General features: G+C 43.2%; 1 protein-coding gene across 2 annotated transcripts in view; it reads left to right on the forward strand.

The window, feature by feature from the left end:
- Positions 1–15,371, forward strand: part of LOC108442899 (serotransferrin-2-like) — a 144,007-nt gene extending 128,636 nt beyond the window's left edge. For both annotated transcript variants that reach the window (XM_017723186.2, XM_017723185.1), the window contains exons 12-17: positions 1,221–1,382; positions 4,848–5,001; positions 7,182–7,249; positions 7,365–7,549; positions 8,264–8,456; positions 15,135–15,371. In XM_017723186.2, coding sequence (XP_017578675.1) covers positions 1,221–1,382; positions 4,848–5,001; positions 7,182–7,249; positions 7,365–7,549; positions 8,264–8,456; positions 15,135–15,181 — 809 coding nt within the window. In that variant the 3' untranslated portion in view covers positions 15,182–15,371. The remainder of the gene's footprint in view (positions 1–1,220; positions 1,383–4,847; positions 5,002–7,181; positions 7,250–7,364; positions 7,550–8,263; positions 8,457–15,134) is intronic.
- Positions 15,372–18,168: the final 2,797 nt, after the last annotated feature.

Consider the following 18,168-nt stretch of genomic DNA (forward strand, 5'->3'; position numbering starts at 1 on the left):
AGAGCCGCTGCTTCTTCACGTCGAGAGGAGCCAGTTGAGGTGGTTCGGGCATCTTGTTAGGATGCCTCCTGGACGCCTCCCTTGGGAGGTGTCACAGGCAAGTCCACCGGGGAGGAGACCCCGGGGAAGACCCAGGACACGCTGGCGTGACTATATCGCCCAGCTGGCCTGGGAGCGCCTCGGAATCCCTCCCAGGGAGCTAGTGGAAGTGGCTGGGGAAAGGGAGGTCTGGGCTTCATTGCTCAGGATGCTGCCCCTGCGACCCGAACCCCGGAGAAGCGGAAGATGATGGATGGATGGATGGATGGATGGATGGATAAAACCAGGCGGCATGGTGGCGTGGTGGGTAGTGCTGTCGCCTCATAGCAAGGAGGGCCTGGATTAGATTTCCTGGCCGGGTGACCAGCATCCTTCCTGTGTGGAGTCTGTATGTTCTCCCCGTGTCTGCATGGGTTTCCTCCCACAGTCCAAAGACATGCAGTTAGGCTGTTTGGACATGGTAAATTGCCCCTGGGTATGATTGTGAGTGAGTGTGTCTGTCTGGCTGCCCTGCGATGGACTGGCAACCTGTCCAGGGTGTTTGCTGCCTTGCGTCACAATGACAGATGGGATAGGCTACAGCACCCCCCCGTGACCCAGAAGGAGAAGCGGCTTAGGAGATGTGTGAATGGAAACCAGGAAGTGACATACTTTTGTCCATGTTACACAGAATTTCATGCAGTGTCGGAAACCTCTATTTGAGGGTACTTAAAAATATGACGCTATGACTGATGGATCATTAGGGTCAGGCGGGGGGAAATTGTGTGAAATAGATTTTTGCAGAACTACTTTAATGGGCGGCACGGTGGCGTGGTGGGTAGCGCTGTCGCCTCACAGCAAGGAGGGCCTGGGTTCGATTCCCCGGCCAGGCGACCAGGGTCCTCTCTGTGTGGAGTTTGCATGTTCTCCCCGTGTCTGCGTGGGTTTCCTCTGGGTTCTCCGGTTTCCTCCCACAGTCCAAAGACATGCAGTCAGGCCAATTGGACATTTTAAATTGCCCCTGGGTGTGAGTGACTGTCTGTGTCTGTCTGTCTGCCGTGCGATGGACTGGCGACCTGTCCAGGGTATATCCTGCCTTCCGCCCGCGACCCTGACGGAGAAGCGGCTTAGAAAATGGATGGATGGATGGATGGATGGATACTTTAATGTCAACCTTTCTATCTCACTCATGTCTTCCTCAGATGCCTCCTCCTACTACGCGGTGGCTGTGGTACGTAAAGACTCTAAAGTGACCTGGAAGACTCTGAAAGACAAAAAGTCCTGCCACACTGGCATAGGCCGCACCGCAGGCTGGAACATCCCCATGGGCCTCATCCACCACAGCACCGGAGAGTGTGACTTCTGTGAGTTTTGCTTTCTCTCTGCTCAGTTACTGTCTTACTCTATATTACTGTATGTACAACAAGTGATTCATTAGATCATCATAATTGTGGCATTAAGTCAATAGGTAACTTACTATTTCTCCCATTGTTAGTGCATGGAAGAGCAGCGCATTTAAACATCGATTCCTACAAACTTTATTTATCTTCTTCTTCTTCTTTTGGCTGCTCCCTTTAGGGGTCGCCACAGCGGATCATCTGCCTCCATCTTGCCCTATCCACTGCCTCCTCTACTTTTACACCAACCATCTCCATGTCCACCTTCACTACATCCATAAACCTTCTCTGAGGTCTACCTCTTCTCCTTCTACCCGACAGCTCCATCTCCAACATTCTTTGCCCAATATATCCACTATTTCTCCTCAGCACATGTCCAAACCATCTCAACCTGGCCTCTCTGGCTTTATCTCCAAACTGCTCCACCATCACTGTCCCTCTGATCTGCTCATTTCTAATCTTGTCCATCCTTGTCACTCCCAACGAAAATCTCAGCATCTTCATCTCCGCCACCTCCAGCTCAGCCTCCTGTCTTTTAGACAGAGCCACAGTCTCCAAATCATACATCATAGCAGGACGCACTACTTTCTTGTAAACCTTCCCTTTCACTCTTGCTGCTATCCTTCTGTCACACATCAGCCCTGACACCCCTCTTCACCCACTCCATCCTGCCTGCACCCTCTTCTTCATCTCTTTTCTACACTGTCCATTGCTCTGGATGGTTGACCCAAGATATTTGAAGTCATCCACCTTTATGACCGCTATTCCTTGCATCTTCACCTTTCCACCTGCCTCCCTCTCATTCACACACTTGTCTCTACTGACCTTCATTCCTCTCCTCTCCAGTGCAAACCTCCACATCTCCAGATTCTCTTCCACCTGCTCTCTACTCTAGATTACAATGTCATCTGCAAACATCATGGTCCATGGAGCCTCCTGCCTGACCTCATCTGTCAACCTTTCCATCACCATTGCAAACAAGAAGGGGCTCAAAGCTGATCCCTGATGTAACCCCACCTTCACCTTGAAACCATTTGTCACTCCAGCTGCACACCTCACCACTGTCTCACTATCCTCATACATGTCCTGCACCACCCTAACATACTTTTCAGCTACACCTGACTTCCTCATACAGTACCACAGTTCCTTTCTTGGCACACTATCATATGCCTTCTCTAGATCCACAAAGACACAATGTAGCTCCTTCTGACCTTCTCTGTACTTCTCTACCAACACTCTCAATGCAAAAATTGCATCTGTGGTACTCTTTCTGGGCATGAAACCAAACTGCTGCTCACTGATCTGGACCTCTCGCCTTAGCCTTGCTTCAACAACTCTTTCCCATAGCTTCATGGTGTGGCTCATCAACTTTATACCTCTGTAGTTACTGCAGCTCTGCACATCACCCTTGTTCTTAAAAATGGGGACCAGTACACTGCTTCTCCACTCATCAGGCATCCTCTCACTCTCCAGGATTTGGTTAAACAACCTGGTTAAAAAGTCCACTGCCTTCTCTCCTAAACATCTCCATACCTCCACAGGTATGTCATCTGGACCAACTGCCTTTCCATTCTTCATCCTTTTTAAAGCTGCCCTCACTTCCACCTTACTAATTCTCTGCACTTCCTGATCCACTATCTCTCCCCCGTCGTCCTCCTCTCTCTCTCGTTTTCCTCATTCATTAGTTCTTCAAAGTACTCCTTCCATCTACTCAACACTCTCTGTTCACTCACTAGTACATTTCCCTCTCTATCCTTTATCAGCCTAACCTGCTGTACATCCTTTCCAGCTCTATCTCTCTGTTTAACCAAACTATACAAGTCCTTTACTCCTTCTTTACTGTCCAGCCTCTCATACAGCTCATCATAGGCCTGAGCCTTTGCATTTGCCACCATTCTTTCCGCTATGCGACTAGCCTCACAGTACTCCTGCCTACTTCCTTCATCTCTCTGGTTATCCCACTTTTTCTTAGCTGCTTTCGTCTTCTGAATACTCTCCTGGACTTCCTCATTCCACTACCAACTTTCCTTGTCTTCTTTCCTCTCACCAGACGAAACACCCAACACATTTTTGCCAGTTTCTCTCACAACCGTAGCTGTATTTTCCCAGTCCTCAGGTAGCTCCTCACTGCCCCCAAGGGCCTGTTGCAATTTTTCCCTGAACTGCCTGCAACCATCCTCCTCCTTCAGCTTCCACCATCTAATCTGTGGCTCTGTCTTCACTCTCTTCCTCTTCTTTGTTTCTAATCTCATTCTACAGACAACCACCCTATGCTGCCTTTCTACACTTTCCCCTGGCACCACTTTACAATCTCCAATCTCCTTTAGGTGGCATCTCCTGCTAAGGATATAATCCACCTGTGTGCACCTCCCTCCACTCTTGTATGTCACCCTGTGTTATTCCCTCTTTTGAAAATACGTGTTCACCACAGCCATTTCCATTCTCTTTGCAAAATCTACAACCATCTGACCTTCTGCATTTCTTTCACACCATACATACCCAGCACCTCTTCATCCTCTCTGTTCCCTTTACCAACATGTCCATTGAAGTCTGCACCAATCACTAATCTCTCCTCTCTAGGGACACCATCTACCACTTCATCCATCTTACTCCAAAATTCCTCTTTCTCCTCTAACTGACAACCAACGTGTGGTGCATATGAACTGACCACATTCAAAATTACACCATCAACCTCCAACTTCAGGCTCATGATCCTGTCTGACACTCTTTACATCCAGAACACTTTTCCCAAGACGTTCCTTTAGGATTATCCCTACTCCATTTCTCTTCCACTCTACACCATGATAGAACAGTTTGAATCCACCTCCAATGTTCCTGGCCTTGCTTCCTTTCCATCTGGTCTCCTGGACACACAGAATATCTACCTTCCTTCTCTCCATCATGTCTGCAAGCTCTCTGCCTTTACCAGTCGTTGTCCCTATGTTCAGAGTCCCTACTCTAACCTTCACACTCCTGCCTTTCCTTGTCTCTCGCTGCCTTCTAACCAGCCTTCCTCCTCTCCTCTTTGATGGTCTTCGACCTACAGTAGTCCAATTTCCACCGGCACCCTGCTGGTCAACAGCACCGGAGGCGGTCGTTGTTAAACCGGGCCTCGACCGATCCGGTATGGCAATAATATTTGTGATCTGCATGATAGTTTTGGCACAAGTTTTACGCCGGAGGCCCTTCCTGACGCAACCCTCACCATTTATCCGGGCTTGGGACCGGCACCAGAAGTACACAAAGTACACCCCTAATGGCTGGTTTACAAACTTTAATTCTAAAATTAAAAATATTTAATTTCTTAAAACTAAGAAAATGTATGTACCACAACAGATGACCTGCCACCATTTAATCTTAAACCTTTCTGGTTATCAGGAGGCTTTTGTATTGTTTTTGAATGACTTCTCTTTCTCTTTTCTCTTTCCGCAGCTAAGTACTTCAGTCAGAGTTGTGCTCCTGGTGCTGATCCTAAGTCCACCCTGTGTGCTCTGTGCAAGGGCAGTGGTAAAAGTGTTGGGAGCGATGAAACCAAATGCAAGGCCACTGCAGAGGAGATGTACTACGGCTATGCTGGAGCCTTTCGGTACGATTTACATGAAAAAAATATTCCTTTGAATACTGTTAGGTTGCCCAAACAATGATATAGTGAATGTTCCTTTTGAAGTAATTAACTAATCATGTACTCTATAAACACTGTTAAGGTTTCAAAGCATAATGTTCACTGCCCAGTGTATACAGTCCATATATGGAACTTGCGAAATCAGCCCACTGGGACTTCCCAACCATTCATTTATTTATATTTGACCATACACACACCCCATTCAGTCTACAGGAGTTTAGCCCCACCCATTCAGTCTACAGCACTTCCAGGCCCCATCCATTTGGCCCAGAGTGCAGGAGGGCTCTTTGTTTTATTATTTATCTTTGTTTTATTATTTGTTCTTTCACCTGTTAGTCGGCACACGCCAGATCTATTTCTGCTCATGTAAATGTAAATGTTTTAAAAGTGGTAAAGATCTCTTTCTGGCCTCCTACAAATGTTGTTTAAGTGATCCAGTTGTAGCCTTACAGTGCATCCTGAGGGTGTTTACACAAGACTTTCCATGTGATCAAGTTTAGGAGTTGAAGTTAAGGACTTGATTAGGGACATTTTTTTAGTTCTTTGCTTTGATTACTTTTCCATAAACTATTTTAAAATGTATTTTTATTTAGCTATTTATTTATCCATTTGTTCTCAGCAAAAATTGCATGTTGAAATCTATACATTGCTGTTGTCGGATCAAAACCTCATATCTCCAAAATGCCAACTTTACAGGAGAAGGAAAAACATGCCTTACTTTTGATGCAAGTCAAAGGAACCAGACACTTACCCAAGTAATTTTGAGTCATTTTTGTTGGTCCACTCATCATGAAATTTACATAAAATATAGAGGACCAGGGGTACTTTCAAATTATTATAAAAACTGAAAAATGTCTTAAATGTGGCTTAAATAAATATACCGTAACAGTAATTACTGTTGGCCTTCAGTTTTGAGTATTTTGGTCTCTCCCAATTAAAAGAGATAGGAAGCCGGTCTGGAGATCACTGCCTAGGAATGTTGCTGAATGAACAGACTTTTAACAACTTTAAGAACTTTGATAAACCGCTTCTAAAACTATCAAGGTCCGGACCTCTAAATACCATCAAGGTCTGGACCTCTAAGAACTGCCAAGGTCTGGACCTCTAAAAACTGCCATGGTCTGGACCTCAGTACACTCATAGGTAGTTACAGCCATAAGTGTAATCACTGAAAACTAAGGCTGGTGTCTGGTTAGAGGGCATTTTCACAAACAGTTTGTACTTAAGTTGAAGTGATTTTACATTGCATATATTTGGTCCAGGAAGATTTGGTTTCACATTGCAGTTTAGCAAGGGCACTAAAGAACCTGTCATGATCACCTATGTGGGCTGTGTCTCCCTATACTTGACATTGATTGGTTTGTAGGGTGATGTGGGTGACATTGGCTTGTTGTCAGTACAGCAGGCAGCCTCTGACATTTGAATGAAGATAATGATTCTCCTCTCTCTTCCATCCTCTCAGAGAAGAAACTAGAGAGATCTTTATTTTCATGCCTTATTTTAAGTTGAATTTAGAATTTTTTTTAAATTTAAAACCATTTGTCACCTTGTTTGCACACTGTGGAATTAAACCTCTGCATTTAACCCATGCATGCAGTGAAACACCCACATACATGCACACTAGTGAACACCCACACTAGGGGGCAGTGAGCACATTTGCCCGGAGCAGTGGGCAGCTTTATACACAGTGCCCAGGTAGCAGTTGGGGGTTAGGTGCCTTATTCAACGGCACTTCAGTCATGGACTGTCAGCCGAGGGGATCGAGCCAGCAAGCTTCCGGTCACAGGGCTGGTTCCCTAACCTCCAGCCCAAGTCTTCTCTCCTTATATGCTACTACAGGTCATTTTTACTTCTCTCACAGGTCTTTTTCTTCTCCTATTGTTTAATGGGTGGCGAAAGCCTGCCTTAACTTCTGAAAGTCAGAACTGTACAAAAAAGTTTTCTCACTGCAAACAAAACCAAACCATGGTTCAGTTTGATCCAGACTGAGAACACCTCTTTTGGTTGGACCAAATTGTCGTCCTTTAGTCTGGATGATGATCAAGGCACCTTTTGGACCAATTCGAAAAGTCAGAAGGTCCTGACCAAACAGTGTAGGTGTGAAATCACCCTCCCTGAGTGTCTGCATTTTTTTACTTTTACAGCTGTCTGGCTGACCGTACTGGTGATGTGGCCTTTGTTAAGCACACTATTGTAGGGGAAAATACAGACGGTAAGTGTGCGGCTTCACTCATTTTTTAAGAGCCCTCAGCTGAGCTGGAATTACCTATTTCACTTTCTGTCTTAAAACCTGAAAGTCCCTCATGTGTCTCTCATTCTGTCTCTAGGCAAGGGTCCAGACTGGGCTTCTGAACTGAAATCATCAGACTTTAAGCTGATCTGCCCTGGACAGGAGAGCCCTGCTCCTGTCTCAGACTTCGCCAAGTGTCACCTTGCCATGGTTCCAGCTCATGCTGTCGTAACTCGCCCTGAGTCACGTAGTGATGTGGTGACCATCCTAAAGGAGCAGCAGGTAAACACAGTGATACTGGTGTCAAACTGTAGGGTAAACGATGGCTCAAAAGCCCATCATTTCACCTTGCTCTAAAAGCAGTTCATCTGCCAAGACGTGTTTTTGGCTTTGACATTCTGTTGTCTATAAAATGTCCAAACGTACAGGAAAATTCAGGCCTCGGAATGGGTGCTGCTACTGATCCTGGTAGGTCACACAGTGCCAGAAACCACATGAACAAGTCTGAGAGATTACTGGACCAGTCCACAGTTTGATTAATTTGCCTAATAAAAAAAAATCTTCCACTACTTAGCTACATTAGTCATGTAGCTCCAGTGCTAAAATGAATAAACTTCAGATAAACGTCTTGGCACATTGACTGTTTGGATTCAAGATTCTCTGTCAGTGCACAGGGTACAATGAATTTGGGTAGCAATCCTAATGGTGCATAAATAAAAAAAAGATAAAATGAGGAATAAAGCAAAAAAATATAGGCTAATGTAAAAAAAAGAGACAACATAATTTAAAATTGTTTTAAATAAAAAAAAATAGAAAATTTAAGATATTTCAAAATAAAATTCTAAAAGTAAAACAAGTAAAATAAAGAGAGTGGATATAAAAGAGTGTAGCAGCTGAAGAATTTCTGTTTACAGATTTGCAGTTTAATAATAAATATACAGTATATAAAGTGCAGATGAATGTAAACATATGAGATTTTTATCTTCTGCGTTTCAGTCTAGGTTTGGCAGTGGCATCCCTGATGCCCCGTTCAAGATGTTCGAGTCAAAGAACGGCAAAAACCTGCTCTTCAAGGACTCCACTCAATGCCTCCAAGAGGTTCCAGCAACAAAGGGGTTTAAGGAATTCCTGGGCGACGCCTACATGTCTAGCATGGATTCTCTCCGCCAGTGTGCCACCAGTGTGCCAGGTACAACTGTTCACAATGTACTTAAAGCCATTGGTACCAAACTTCCCCCTTTAATGGTTTACAATCAAAGACTGTGGCTCATCTGTTACAGTGCAGATTATCAGCCTCCCTTCTACACAGTTTATTTGTGGAAAGGGACCACCATAGGACCACCACTGACCAAATATATTTGGACCCTTCACCGACACAGTAGTGCACAAAGAGCCCGGGGGGATATTGTATGTGACTTTTAAGGTTACTGAAACATTTAGGTAACACTTTACTGTAGGGCGCTTTTCATTAGGCTACATGACAACTACACCTACAGTTCGTAAATGCTTATTACAACAGGTGTCATCTGTCATAATGGCTACTTTAGCTGACTTTGATCAAAATTGGCCAATTCAACCTTTGTAGCAAATGACACATTTTGGAATAAACATTTATAAAAACTTATGTAGGGCTAAGCAAGTGATCATGACAAGCTTATGTAGGTGTCATGTAGCCTTATGAACAGCACCCTACAGTGTTACCGATATTTGTAATTGAGGAAATCAAATCAAATTTATTTGAATAGCGTTTTTTACAATGGATGTTGTCACAAAGCAGTTTCACAGAATTCCAGACAAAAATGTAAAAATAATATTCAACGACTAGCTGGGATAGGCTCCAGCATCCCCCCGCGACCCTGACGAGGAGCGGCTTAGAAAATGGATGGATGGATGGATGGATAGTTACAAGTACGGACAGCATCTTCCATTCTGTGTTTGGCTCAGTCACGGTTTATAAGAAGAACAAAAGTTGAGCTTTTAATTGAAATGAAATGCTGCCAAAAACGCAATTCAGACTTTAAAAATGCCAGAAAAATGAACAAGAATAGCAAAAACGAGGAAGACTACAAGCTAGACTCAGAAAAGGCAACGCTACCTTACTTTGACGTTATGAGTAAACAGCCTGCCGGAAACATGTTTGCACGTTTATAAATGACATGTGGCATGTGGCTGCAGCGTTTTGGATTAGTTGAAGTTTGCTTAGATTCCTGCTCGTACATCCTGACAGTAGTGCGTTACAGTAGTGTAGCCTAGAAGTAATAAAGGCATGTACTAGTGTTTCTGCATCACGCAGGGACAAGGCATTTCTTGGCAATGTTGCAAAGATGTAGAAAAGCTGTCCTAATGATGCTGCCTGTGTGTTGATCGAATGATAAATCTGAATCAATTATGACGCCATGATGTTTTGCTGCTGAGCCAGGTGTAACTGGAAAGTCAGCGAGGTTTAAAATTAAATCTGGTAGTTTATTTCTTGCCAATTTTGGACCCAGAAGGAGAACCTCTGTTTTGTTACTGTTTAGTAGGAGGAAGTTCCATAACATCCAGCATTTCACGTCTTTTACACAGTTCTCTATTTTTTTTTTTACTGAATTTGTCATCAGGCTTGGCTGATATGCACAGTTGCGTATCATCTGCATAACAATGAAAGTTAATGCCATGGTTACTTATACAGTGGTATGCAAAAGTTTGGGCACGCCTGATAATTTTCATGATTTGCCTTTATAAATCATTGGTTGTTCAGATCAGCAATTTCAGTTAAATATATCATATAGCAGACGAACACAGTGATATTTGAGAAGTGAAATAAAGTTTATAGGATTTACAGAAAGTGTGTAATAATTATTTAAACAAAATTAGGCAGGTGCATAAGTTTGGGCACTCCAACAGAAAAATTACTTTAATATTTAGTAGATCCTCCTTTTGCAGAAACGCTAAACGCTTCTTATAGCTTCCAATGAGAGTCTGGATTCTGGTTGAAGGTATTTTGGAACATTCTTTTTTACAAAACGATGATGGTTTCCGAGCATGGACAGTCCGCTTTAAATCACACCACAGATTTTCAATAATATTCAGGTCTGGGGACTGAGATGGCCATTCCAGAATGTTGTACTTGTTCCTCTGCATGAATGCCTTAGTAGATTTTGAGCAGTGTTTAGGGTCGTTATCTTGTTGAAGTATCCAGCCCCGGCGCAACTTCAACTTTGTCACTGATTCTTGAACATTGTTCTCAAGAATCTGCTGATATTGCCTGGAATCCATGCGACCCTCAACTTTAACAAGATTCCCAGTACCTGCACTGGCCACAAAGCCCCACAGCATGATGGAATCACCACCAAATTTTCCTGGGGGTAGCAAGTGTCTGTCTTGGAATGCTGTGTTCTTTTTCCGCCATGCATACTGCCCCTTGTTATGTCCAATTAACTCAATTTTAGTTTCATCAGTTCACAGCACCTTATTCCAAAATGAAGCTGGCTTGTCCAAATGTGCTTTAACATACCTCAAGCCACTCTGTTTGTGGCGTGTGCCCAGAAAAGGCTTCTTCTGCATTACTCTCCCATACAGCCTCTCCTTGTGCAAAGTGCGCTGAATAGTTAAACAATGCACAGTGACACCATCTGCAGCAAGATTATGTTGTAGGTCTTTGGAGCTGGTCTATGGGTTGACTGTGGCTGTTCTCACCATCCTTCGCCTCTGCCAATCTGAGATTTTTCTTTGCCTGCCACTTCGGGCCTTAACTAGAACTGATGCAAAGATGCAAAGAGGAGAAACACTTGCAGTTGGCCACCTTAACCCTTTCTCATAATTGGATTCACCTGTGTATGTAGGTCAAGGGTCGCTGAGCTTACAAAACTAATTTTGTGTTCCAATAATTAGTGCTAAAGGTTGGTAGGAGAATATTGTGGTCTATTGTATCGAAAGCTGCGCTGAGGTCAAGTAGCACTAAGAGAGATATGTAGCCTTGATCAGAGGCAAGAAGATGATCATTAGTTATCTTAACTAGAGCGTCTCAGCGCTGTGATGTGGCCTGAATCCAGATTGGAATTTTTCCTATATATGGTTCTTATATACATATGAACTAAGTTGTTGGGCCACAGCTTTTTCTAAGATCTTTGATATAAATGGTAAGTTAGAAACAGGCCTGTAATTAGACAATACGCTAACATCAAGATTTGGTTTCTTGATCAGAGGTTTGATAACTGCTAGTTTAAAAGCTTTGGGAACATGGCCCAGACTAAGGGATGAGTTTACTACAGTTAAAAGAGGGTTTATAATGACTGGCAGTACTTTAGTAAGTACTAGTAATTTTCAGGGTATTGCATCTAGAGTACAGGTTGTGCAATTTGCAGAAGTGATAATCTTCTCTAGCTCCAGCTGTGGGAGTGGGTAAAAAATTTCCAGCCTTTTTTCTACAACTGTGCTTTGTTCTATTTCAGCCAAGTCAGATGACAACCAAGTTGGATTAATACTGTGGGTTGAATTTGTTGTCTAATATTTTCAATTTTATTATTAAAGAAGTCCATAAAAACTTCACTGGTGAGAATTGCTGGTATTTCTGGTTCAGAACCTGCCTGATTTTGTGATTTGGGAAATCACACTAAACAGAACTCTATGATTATATTTACTATTCTCGATCAGCGAGGCCAGATATGCTGAGCGAGCTTCAGTGAGAGCATTTCTATACTCTATAAGGCCGTCCTTCCAGGCAGAGTGAAACACTTCCAGCTTGGTTTGTCGCCATTTCCTCTCTAGTTTCCGAACTGTTTGTTTTAAGGCACGGGTTTTGTTGTTGTATCATGGGGCTTTTTCTGCATTATCCTTTTTATTTTAAGTGGCGCCACATTTTCTAAAGTAGACCAGAAGGTATTTTCTAAATAATCGGTTAGTAAATCTAGATCCATTGGGTCTGATGGAGTGAAGAGTGGTGTTGATAGTTCTGGCAGATTTTCTATAAATTGTAGGGTGGTAAAAGGTTTTATAGAGCGCTTTGTAGAATAACGAGGGGATGTACATATAGTATGGCTAAGTCATAGCTCATATGAAATTAGGTAATGGTCAGAGATTGCTGAGGTTTGCGGTAAGGTATTAAGCTTGTCTATGTTAAGACCTAGTGTCAAAACTAAATCTAACGTGTGACTACAGTAGTGTTTAGGCCCTGTTACATTTTGGGTAAAACCACCAGAGTCTAGAATTGAAGTAAATGCCTTTTTTAGTGGGTCATATACTCAAAGTGAATATTAAAATCTACAATTATTACTTTATCATTACACACAGCCAGGTTTGCAGCGAAATCACTAAATTCTTTTAAAAATTCAGCGTAGGGCCCTGGTGGCCTGTAAATGTTAAATAAGGAAAATGCGTTGACCGGATTTGTAACATGAATGGAGTGAAGGACGTGAAAGTGTCACATTGTTTCTGACTAATATCTAGAGTATTTTGGTAGATTATACATACTCCACCTCCCTTGCCTGATAATCTTGGCCTATGTGCATAATTATAGCCTAAAGCGGTGGCTTCATTTAAAGCTGAATATTCATCTGGTCACACCCATGTTTCAGTGAGACAGAAAATATTGAATTTATAATAATTATAATAAGACTTATAATTTCATTTACGATGACTGCTTTAGAGTTTAGTGATCTTATATTGAGTAGTCCAAATTTTAGGTCTAAGGCGTTAGTGCTATCATATGAATACAGATATATATTGATTAGGTTATTTAAAAGGGCTGATTGAGTTTTACTATGATCAAATTTAATTTAAATTTAAGACACAGTCTCAATAAAGTTGATCTTGGGTGACGCCTCAAGGCAGATCTCAGATGGTCAGTTTAGCCTGTCGGTCTGCGGCCTGGTCCTGGCTCTGGATTGTCAGCAGCTGTTTACACTACTCTGCCGACTAACTAAGAGACTATGAGCTATGCTGCAAGAAAGTAAGGCAGCACCGTCCCATGTGGAGTGGACACCATCCCTACCTATAAGACCAGGCTTGCCATCAAAATGCAACCAATTGTCTATAAAGCCCACTTGATTATCAGAACACCACTTGGACATCCAGCAGTTTAATGCCGAAAGCCTGCTGTAGGCTTCAGCACTGCATCACATTGGTATGGGGACAGAGCAGATTACGGCATTGGACATCGTCTGGGCCTGTTTAATCACCTCTCTAATATTAGCCTTAGTTATCTCAGACTGCCGCAGACGGATATCATTGGCCCCTACATGAATAACTACCCTCGAATATCTCTTATCAGCTAACAGTCTAAGGTTGCCACTAATGTCTGGCTCCCGATAAACATCTAACTGTAACCGCTGGCGCCCCTAAAGGAGTAGCTAATTTCATGTGTCAGACAATCAAGTCTCCTATAACCAGAGTACTTTTAACAGGCTTCACAGTGGGTTTCACTGAGCGGGGCAAACCTGTTTGACACGCAAATCGGAGGAGCGTGGTGTTCCGATGGGCTAGCTTTGGCCTCAGCGTTTGCATTAGCCTTAGCTTTCTGGCTAGTCCGCCAGGTCGTCACACATTCACCCCGCTGTAAGGGCTCTAACGCCAGAGTCAAGGGGGTGCTAACTCTCCCTAGGGCACCCAGAGCTGCTAACATTGAATCTTGCTGTCTATCCTTTAATAACCCCTGGATGCGCACCTCTAACTGGTCCACCTTCTCCACCAGAGAGCTAACTAGCTGGCACTTAGCACAAACACAGCCACTGTCATTATCACTAGAGGCAGAAAAGGTCATTAAACTAAACATGCCACACTCTGAGCAGACAAAACAACCAGCAGAAGCCATGATATTTCAGATACTTACCGCTTTTGGTCGATTTAAGAGCTTATAGCACAAAACGTTGCCGCCTTGACGCGCTCTCAGTCGTTACACTATACCCTACACTATACCAATAAGAGTCCTTGGGCAAGACTCCCAAACTCTTGGCCTACCTGGGTAAAATGATCAAACTGTAAGTCGCTTTGGAGTAGAGTGTCAGCCAAATGGCATAAATGTAAATTTAAGTTTGGTTTGGCTCTTGGATAGAACACTGGTGAAAATACCACAGCGCTGGTACGGTAATCCCTGCCACTGTTATCGTATGAATGGCTCTTATTTTGTATGCCGTACTTTTTGCCGGGTGTAACGCTGTTATGCCTGAGTTTTATCTGGCCCAATGTCTCCTAGTTTTTCAGAGGTGAAGAGTTAACAGAAAGGATGCTCATCCTATAGTAACTGCCGTGGAAATTGTGACTAAGAGATCCAAAGAAAACTCTCCTGCTGCAAATGTACAGCGTTTTAGGGATTTTCTCTTATAAATCAGCTGTGCAGCTGTGCTCTGTGTTATTGTGCTACAGAGTTATTATACTACTAATATTAATAGCAGTAGTATTAGTAGTAGTATATAATAGCTAGGAGTCCATGAACACTTCATTGTAAGGTGGGCAGCTAATCCAAGGCAGGTGACAGTAGCAGGGGCGTGGGCAGCTGGTCTGAAGCAGGTAGCAGGAGGGCTCACCTGTCCGGCCGGACAGGTGGGCAGTCTCTTCCCTTCTGTCTTTCAGCCTCTAATTTTAGGAAGCCCAGAATTACCACTGGCACCCATAGTAGTGTGTGTGCGGTGCTGGTACGAGTGCATCACACAAAGTTGTATTGCTGTAGGTTTTACACATTTTTAACTGCTAAGTTAAAAGATGACCATCCACCAAAAATAACCAATCAAGAGCAGCTCTTTGGTCAGAAATGGGCTATTTTGACAATTAATGAATGTCTAGAGGATGGCTAATACAACCTGTGCTACAGCAGACGAGCTACAGTCTTATCTCTACATGGTCCTACCACAAACTAGCCAGAAAGTCATTGTTCTTTCTTTTGCTTCCACAGAATTGGAGAAGGCCTGCACCTCCAACACCTGCCAGCAGAAAGCATAGAGAGTCCAGACTGTTTGAACAACACTTGTGTACAAACACACCTGACTGAAGCTGATTTTAGGCCACTCTCCCACCTAACTGTCACCATTTATTCTGACGTAACTGGAACAATATTAGTGTTGCTGGTTTTCCATTCTTTCCCAAAGCTGTTAAACACGCTGAAATAAACACATACAGTGTTTTAAAAATGTCTTTTGTTTTGCACAAATATTGATCTGAGCTATCGATAGTGTCAAGATTCATTGGCAAAAATTCTCTGGGGAATCCTCTGATCTACTCGCAACAGCGCAACACACACTAACACGCCACCACCACGTCAGTGTTACTGCAGTGCTGAGAATGATCCAGCACCCAAATAGTACCTGCTCTGTGGGGGGTCCTGTGGTTGTCCTGACCACTGAAGCACAGGGTAACAGAGTATCAGAGAAACAGATGGACTACAGTCTGTAACTGTATATATTCAGTGGAGCTGATAAAATGGACAATACATGTAGACAGGCCTAATAAAGTGCTGAGGGAATGTATGTTCAAATAATGTATTAGGAATGTCTAACGATTATAATGAAAGCAAATTTGGGGGAATCGGTGGAGTAATAAGAGAATTATGGCCTATTTTATCCTGAAGACAACTGGATATTAACCGATGCAACACAGACACAGCGCCATGACTGAGAACAGCAGACGTCTCTGTATCTGTGTCCGATACCGGAGCATTTTTAGTGAAATACATCCTTCTGCTTTCAGAAAGGGATAAAGCATCCTCAAGATAAATCAAATGATCCTAAACGTAGTTTACCCAGTTTTTGAGTAGCTGTAGATTAATGAGGGGCAGAGAGGTGGTTCTTTAGTTAAGGGAATGATTTTATTTAGAACTATAAATGCTGAATGAGTTCTTGGTGAAAAGGTTATTCAGATTGATGGAGAAAGTGCTTTGTTTGCCTCTATATAGAACCTTTTTCGAAAATAGTTCTTGACATTTTTTTTGTGAAATCCATCCTCCTCCTTTCTAAAATTAAAGGAAAGTTCTGGTTCAGTGATTAGAAACTATTTTAACTTTTTGTTTTTGACCGTTTAGCTCTATTCACCCCCATTCAGTTCTGTTTCTTGATATAATGGGGGAAATAGGAAGAGGCCAGGCTCCTCATAAACTGGCTCTGGCTAACTCTCGTCTGGATGTCCTACAGATAAAGAGCCCCCAGAACGAAAAAGGCCAAATTAAACCTACTGGACTCTGATGTAAAAAAACAGTTGTGTCTGATGTTTCCGGTATTTCAATCATCTGGGTGAGGTGTAGGATGGCACAGTGAACACAAAAAATGCAATATAAGCAAATATTGGCATCTCTGACATTCATTGGTCCAAGAAACCTGAAGCTCAGACCCCCTATCTATGAGATCACCTGAGGTTTGGTTGGTATAAAAAAGCAAAAACACTGGTAGAAGCCATTTCAGCACCAACACAAATGCACATCTACTTGACTTTTAGAAAGTTAACATGAAATCTTAAGGGGAAAATATTACAGTAGGCTGCTGATCAAACTCTGATTGAACTATTGGAGCCTATTGAACTACTCTACATTCTAGATTATTAAGTACAACCCACTATTGTCGGCTGACTCCACCCCTGGCTCAGCTTTGTTTGGTTTGGAGGTGGGACTGCAAGGGAAACCGGGTGGGCTGGGCTGCTGTGTTTTTAGAGCTAGAGTGCACTAGCTACCAGAAAATATGGAGAAGTCAAACAGAGCTTTTGTACCTGAGAGTCTTACGAGGCTGACGATTTTTCTCTACTACCATCACAACTTCAACGAGGGAAGGTGTTTTTGATCAGGCAGTGTGCCTCAGTATGAGCCACCAAAGAGATAACGTAGAGCCAGAAAATGATTCAGTGAGTGGCAGAGGCACCGAATGATAGAACTGTGGCATGTGCCTGCCCCCCGGGCCCCAACGATGACGGCCGAGGTGCATCGTGGCTGAGTGCTTGGGCCCCGCCTTTCTGTCGGCTCTCTCGCCCATCATCGTCAGGGCCCGGGGGGTGGGCGCATGCCACAAAAACATTCCCTAAAACTGACAGCTCGCTTCTAATGATCTGTTCAGCAGGTCCATATTTGATGAAACCCGTGTCCTGATTTCTTAGATGCACTGAATTCTAAACACTGTCTAAATTTCATTCTGTTTGACATCAAGGTCTCTTCGTCACCGGTCAGTCAGGGTTTGCTGCAGTGGCCCTAAATCCTTATGTTCTGCAAGCTGTTCATGGCACTTACCATTGCATCTGATTCAGTACCCTCTCAAATTCACATTTCATCCCCTTCATAAACCAAACCCTCTGCACTGAACCATTGATTTCTGTTCAGTGAGTCGCACCAAGTGTTTGATTTGTGAAAGGAAACATGAATCAGATACAACGCCGGCAGCTTTATGGAGACTTGCAAGAATCCTCACTTACTCAGTCCAGCATTTTTATTCCAAACTGAGCTCAGATTAACGGGGGAGGTAATGTTGTTTGACTGATTTGAGTACTGTGACATTATCCGTGCCTATAGCAGAGTTGAACCAGAGGGGGTGCTACGAGGCAGATCTGACCATGATAAAAATGTTATTTTTACAGTTTGGAAGCGATGTGTTCACATTTTAAGCAAGGCTGGTATAATTTATTATTACAGAGCAGCGCATTAGAGCTGTTAATGGACAGTCTCTTTGTTTAATGTAACCGAAGAAGTAGCAGAAGTGAGCAAAGGACTCTTGCGTGCTGCTCTGCTCCATATGTTCATGGTATTCAGCTCCCTGCAGAGAGTTCTTTCAGAAATTGGTTGTGAAGAACCTGCATTTACTTACATATTTGCACAGAGGCAAAATGATTTTTTATTCGCAAGCCATGAAACACGCCGTCGGTCCCTGCTTCATCTTTCGGATGCAATTTTGGTGAGAATTTCTTGTGGCCTGGGATTTTTGCCCCTGCTGGTCAAACCGTATGACCATATGCTTCAA

The sequence above is a fragment of the Pygocentrus nattereri genome, chromosome 19 (assembly GCF_015220715.1).
Source record: "Pygocentrus nattereri isolate fPygNat1 chromosome 19, fPygNat1.pri, whole genome shotgun sequence".
Classification (NCBI taxonomy): Eukaryota; Metazoa; Chordata; class Actinopteri; order Characiformes; family Serrasalmidae; genus Pygocentrus; species Pygocentrus nattereri.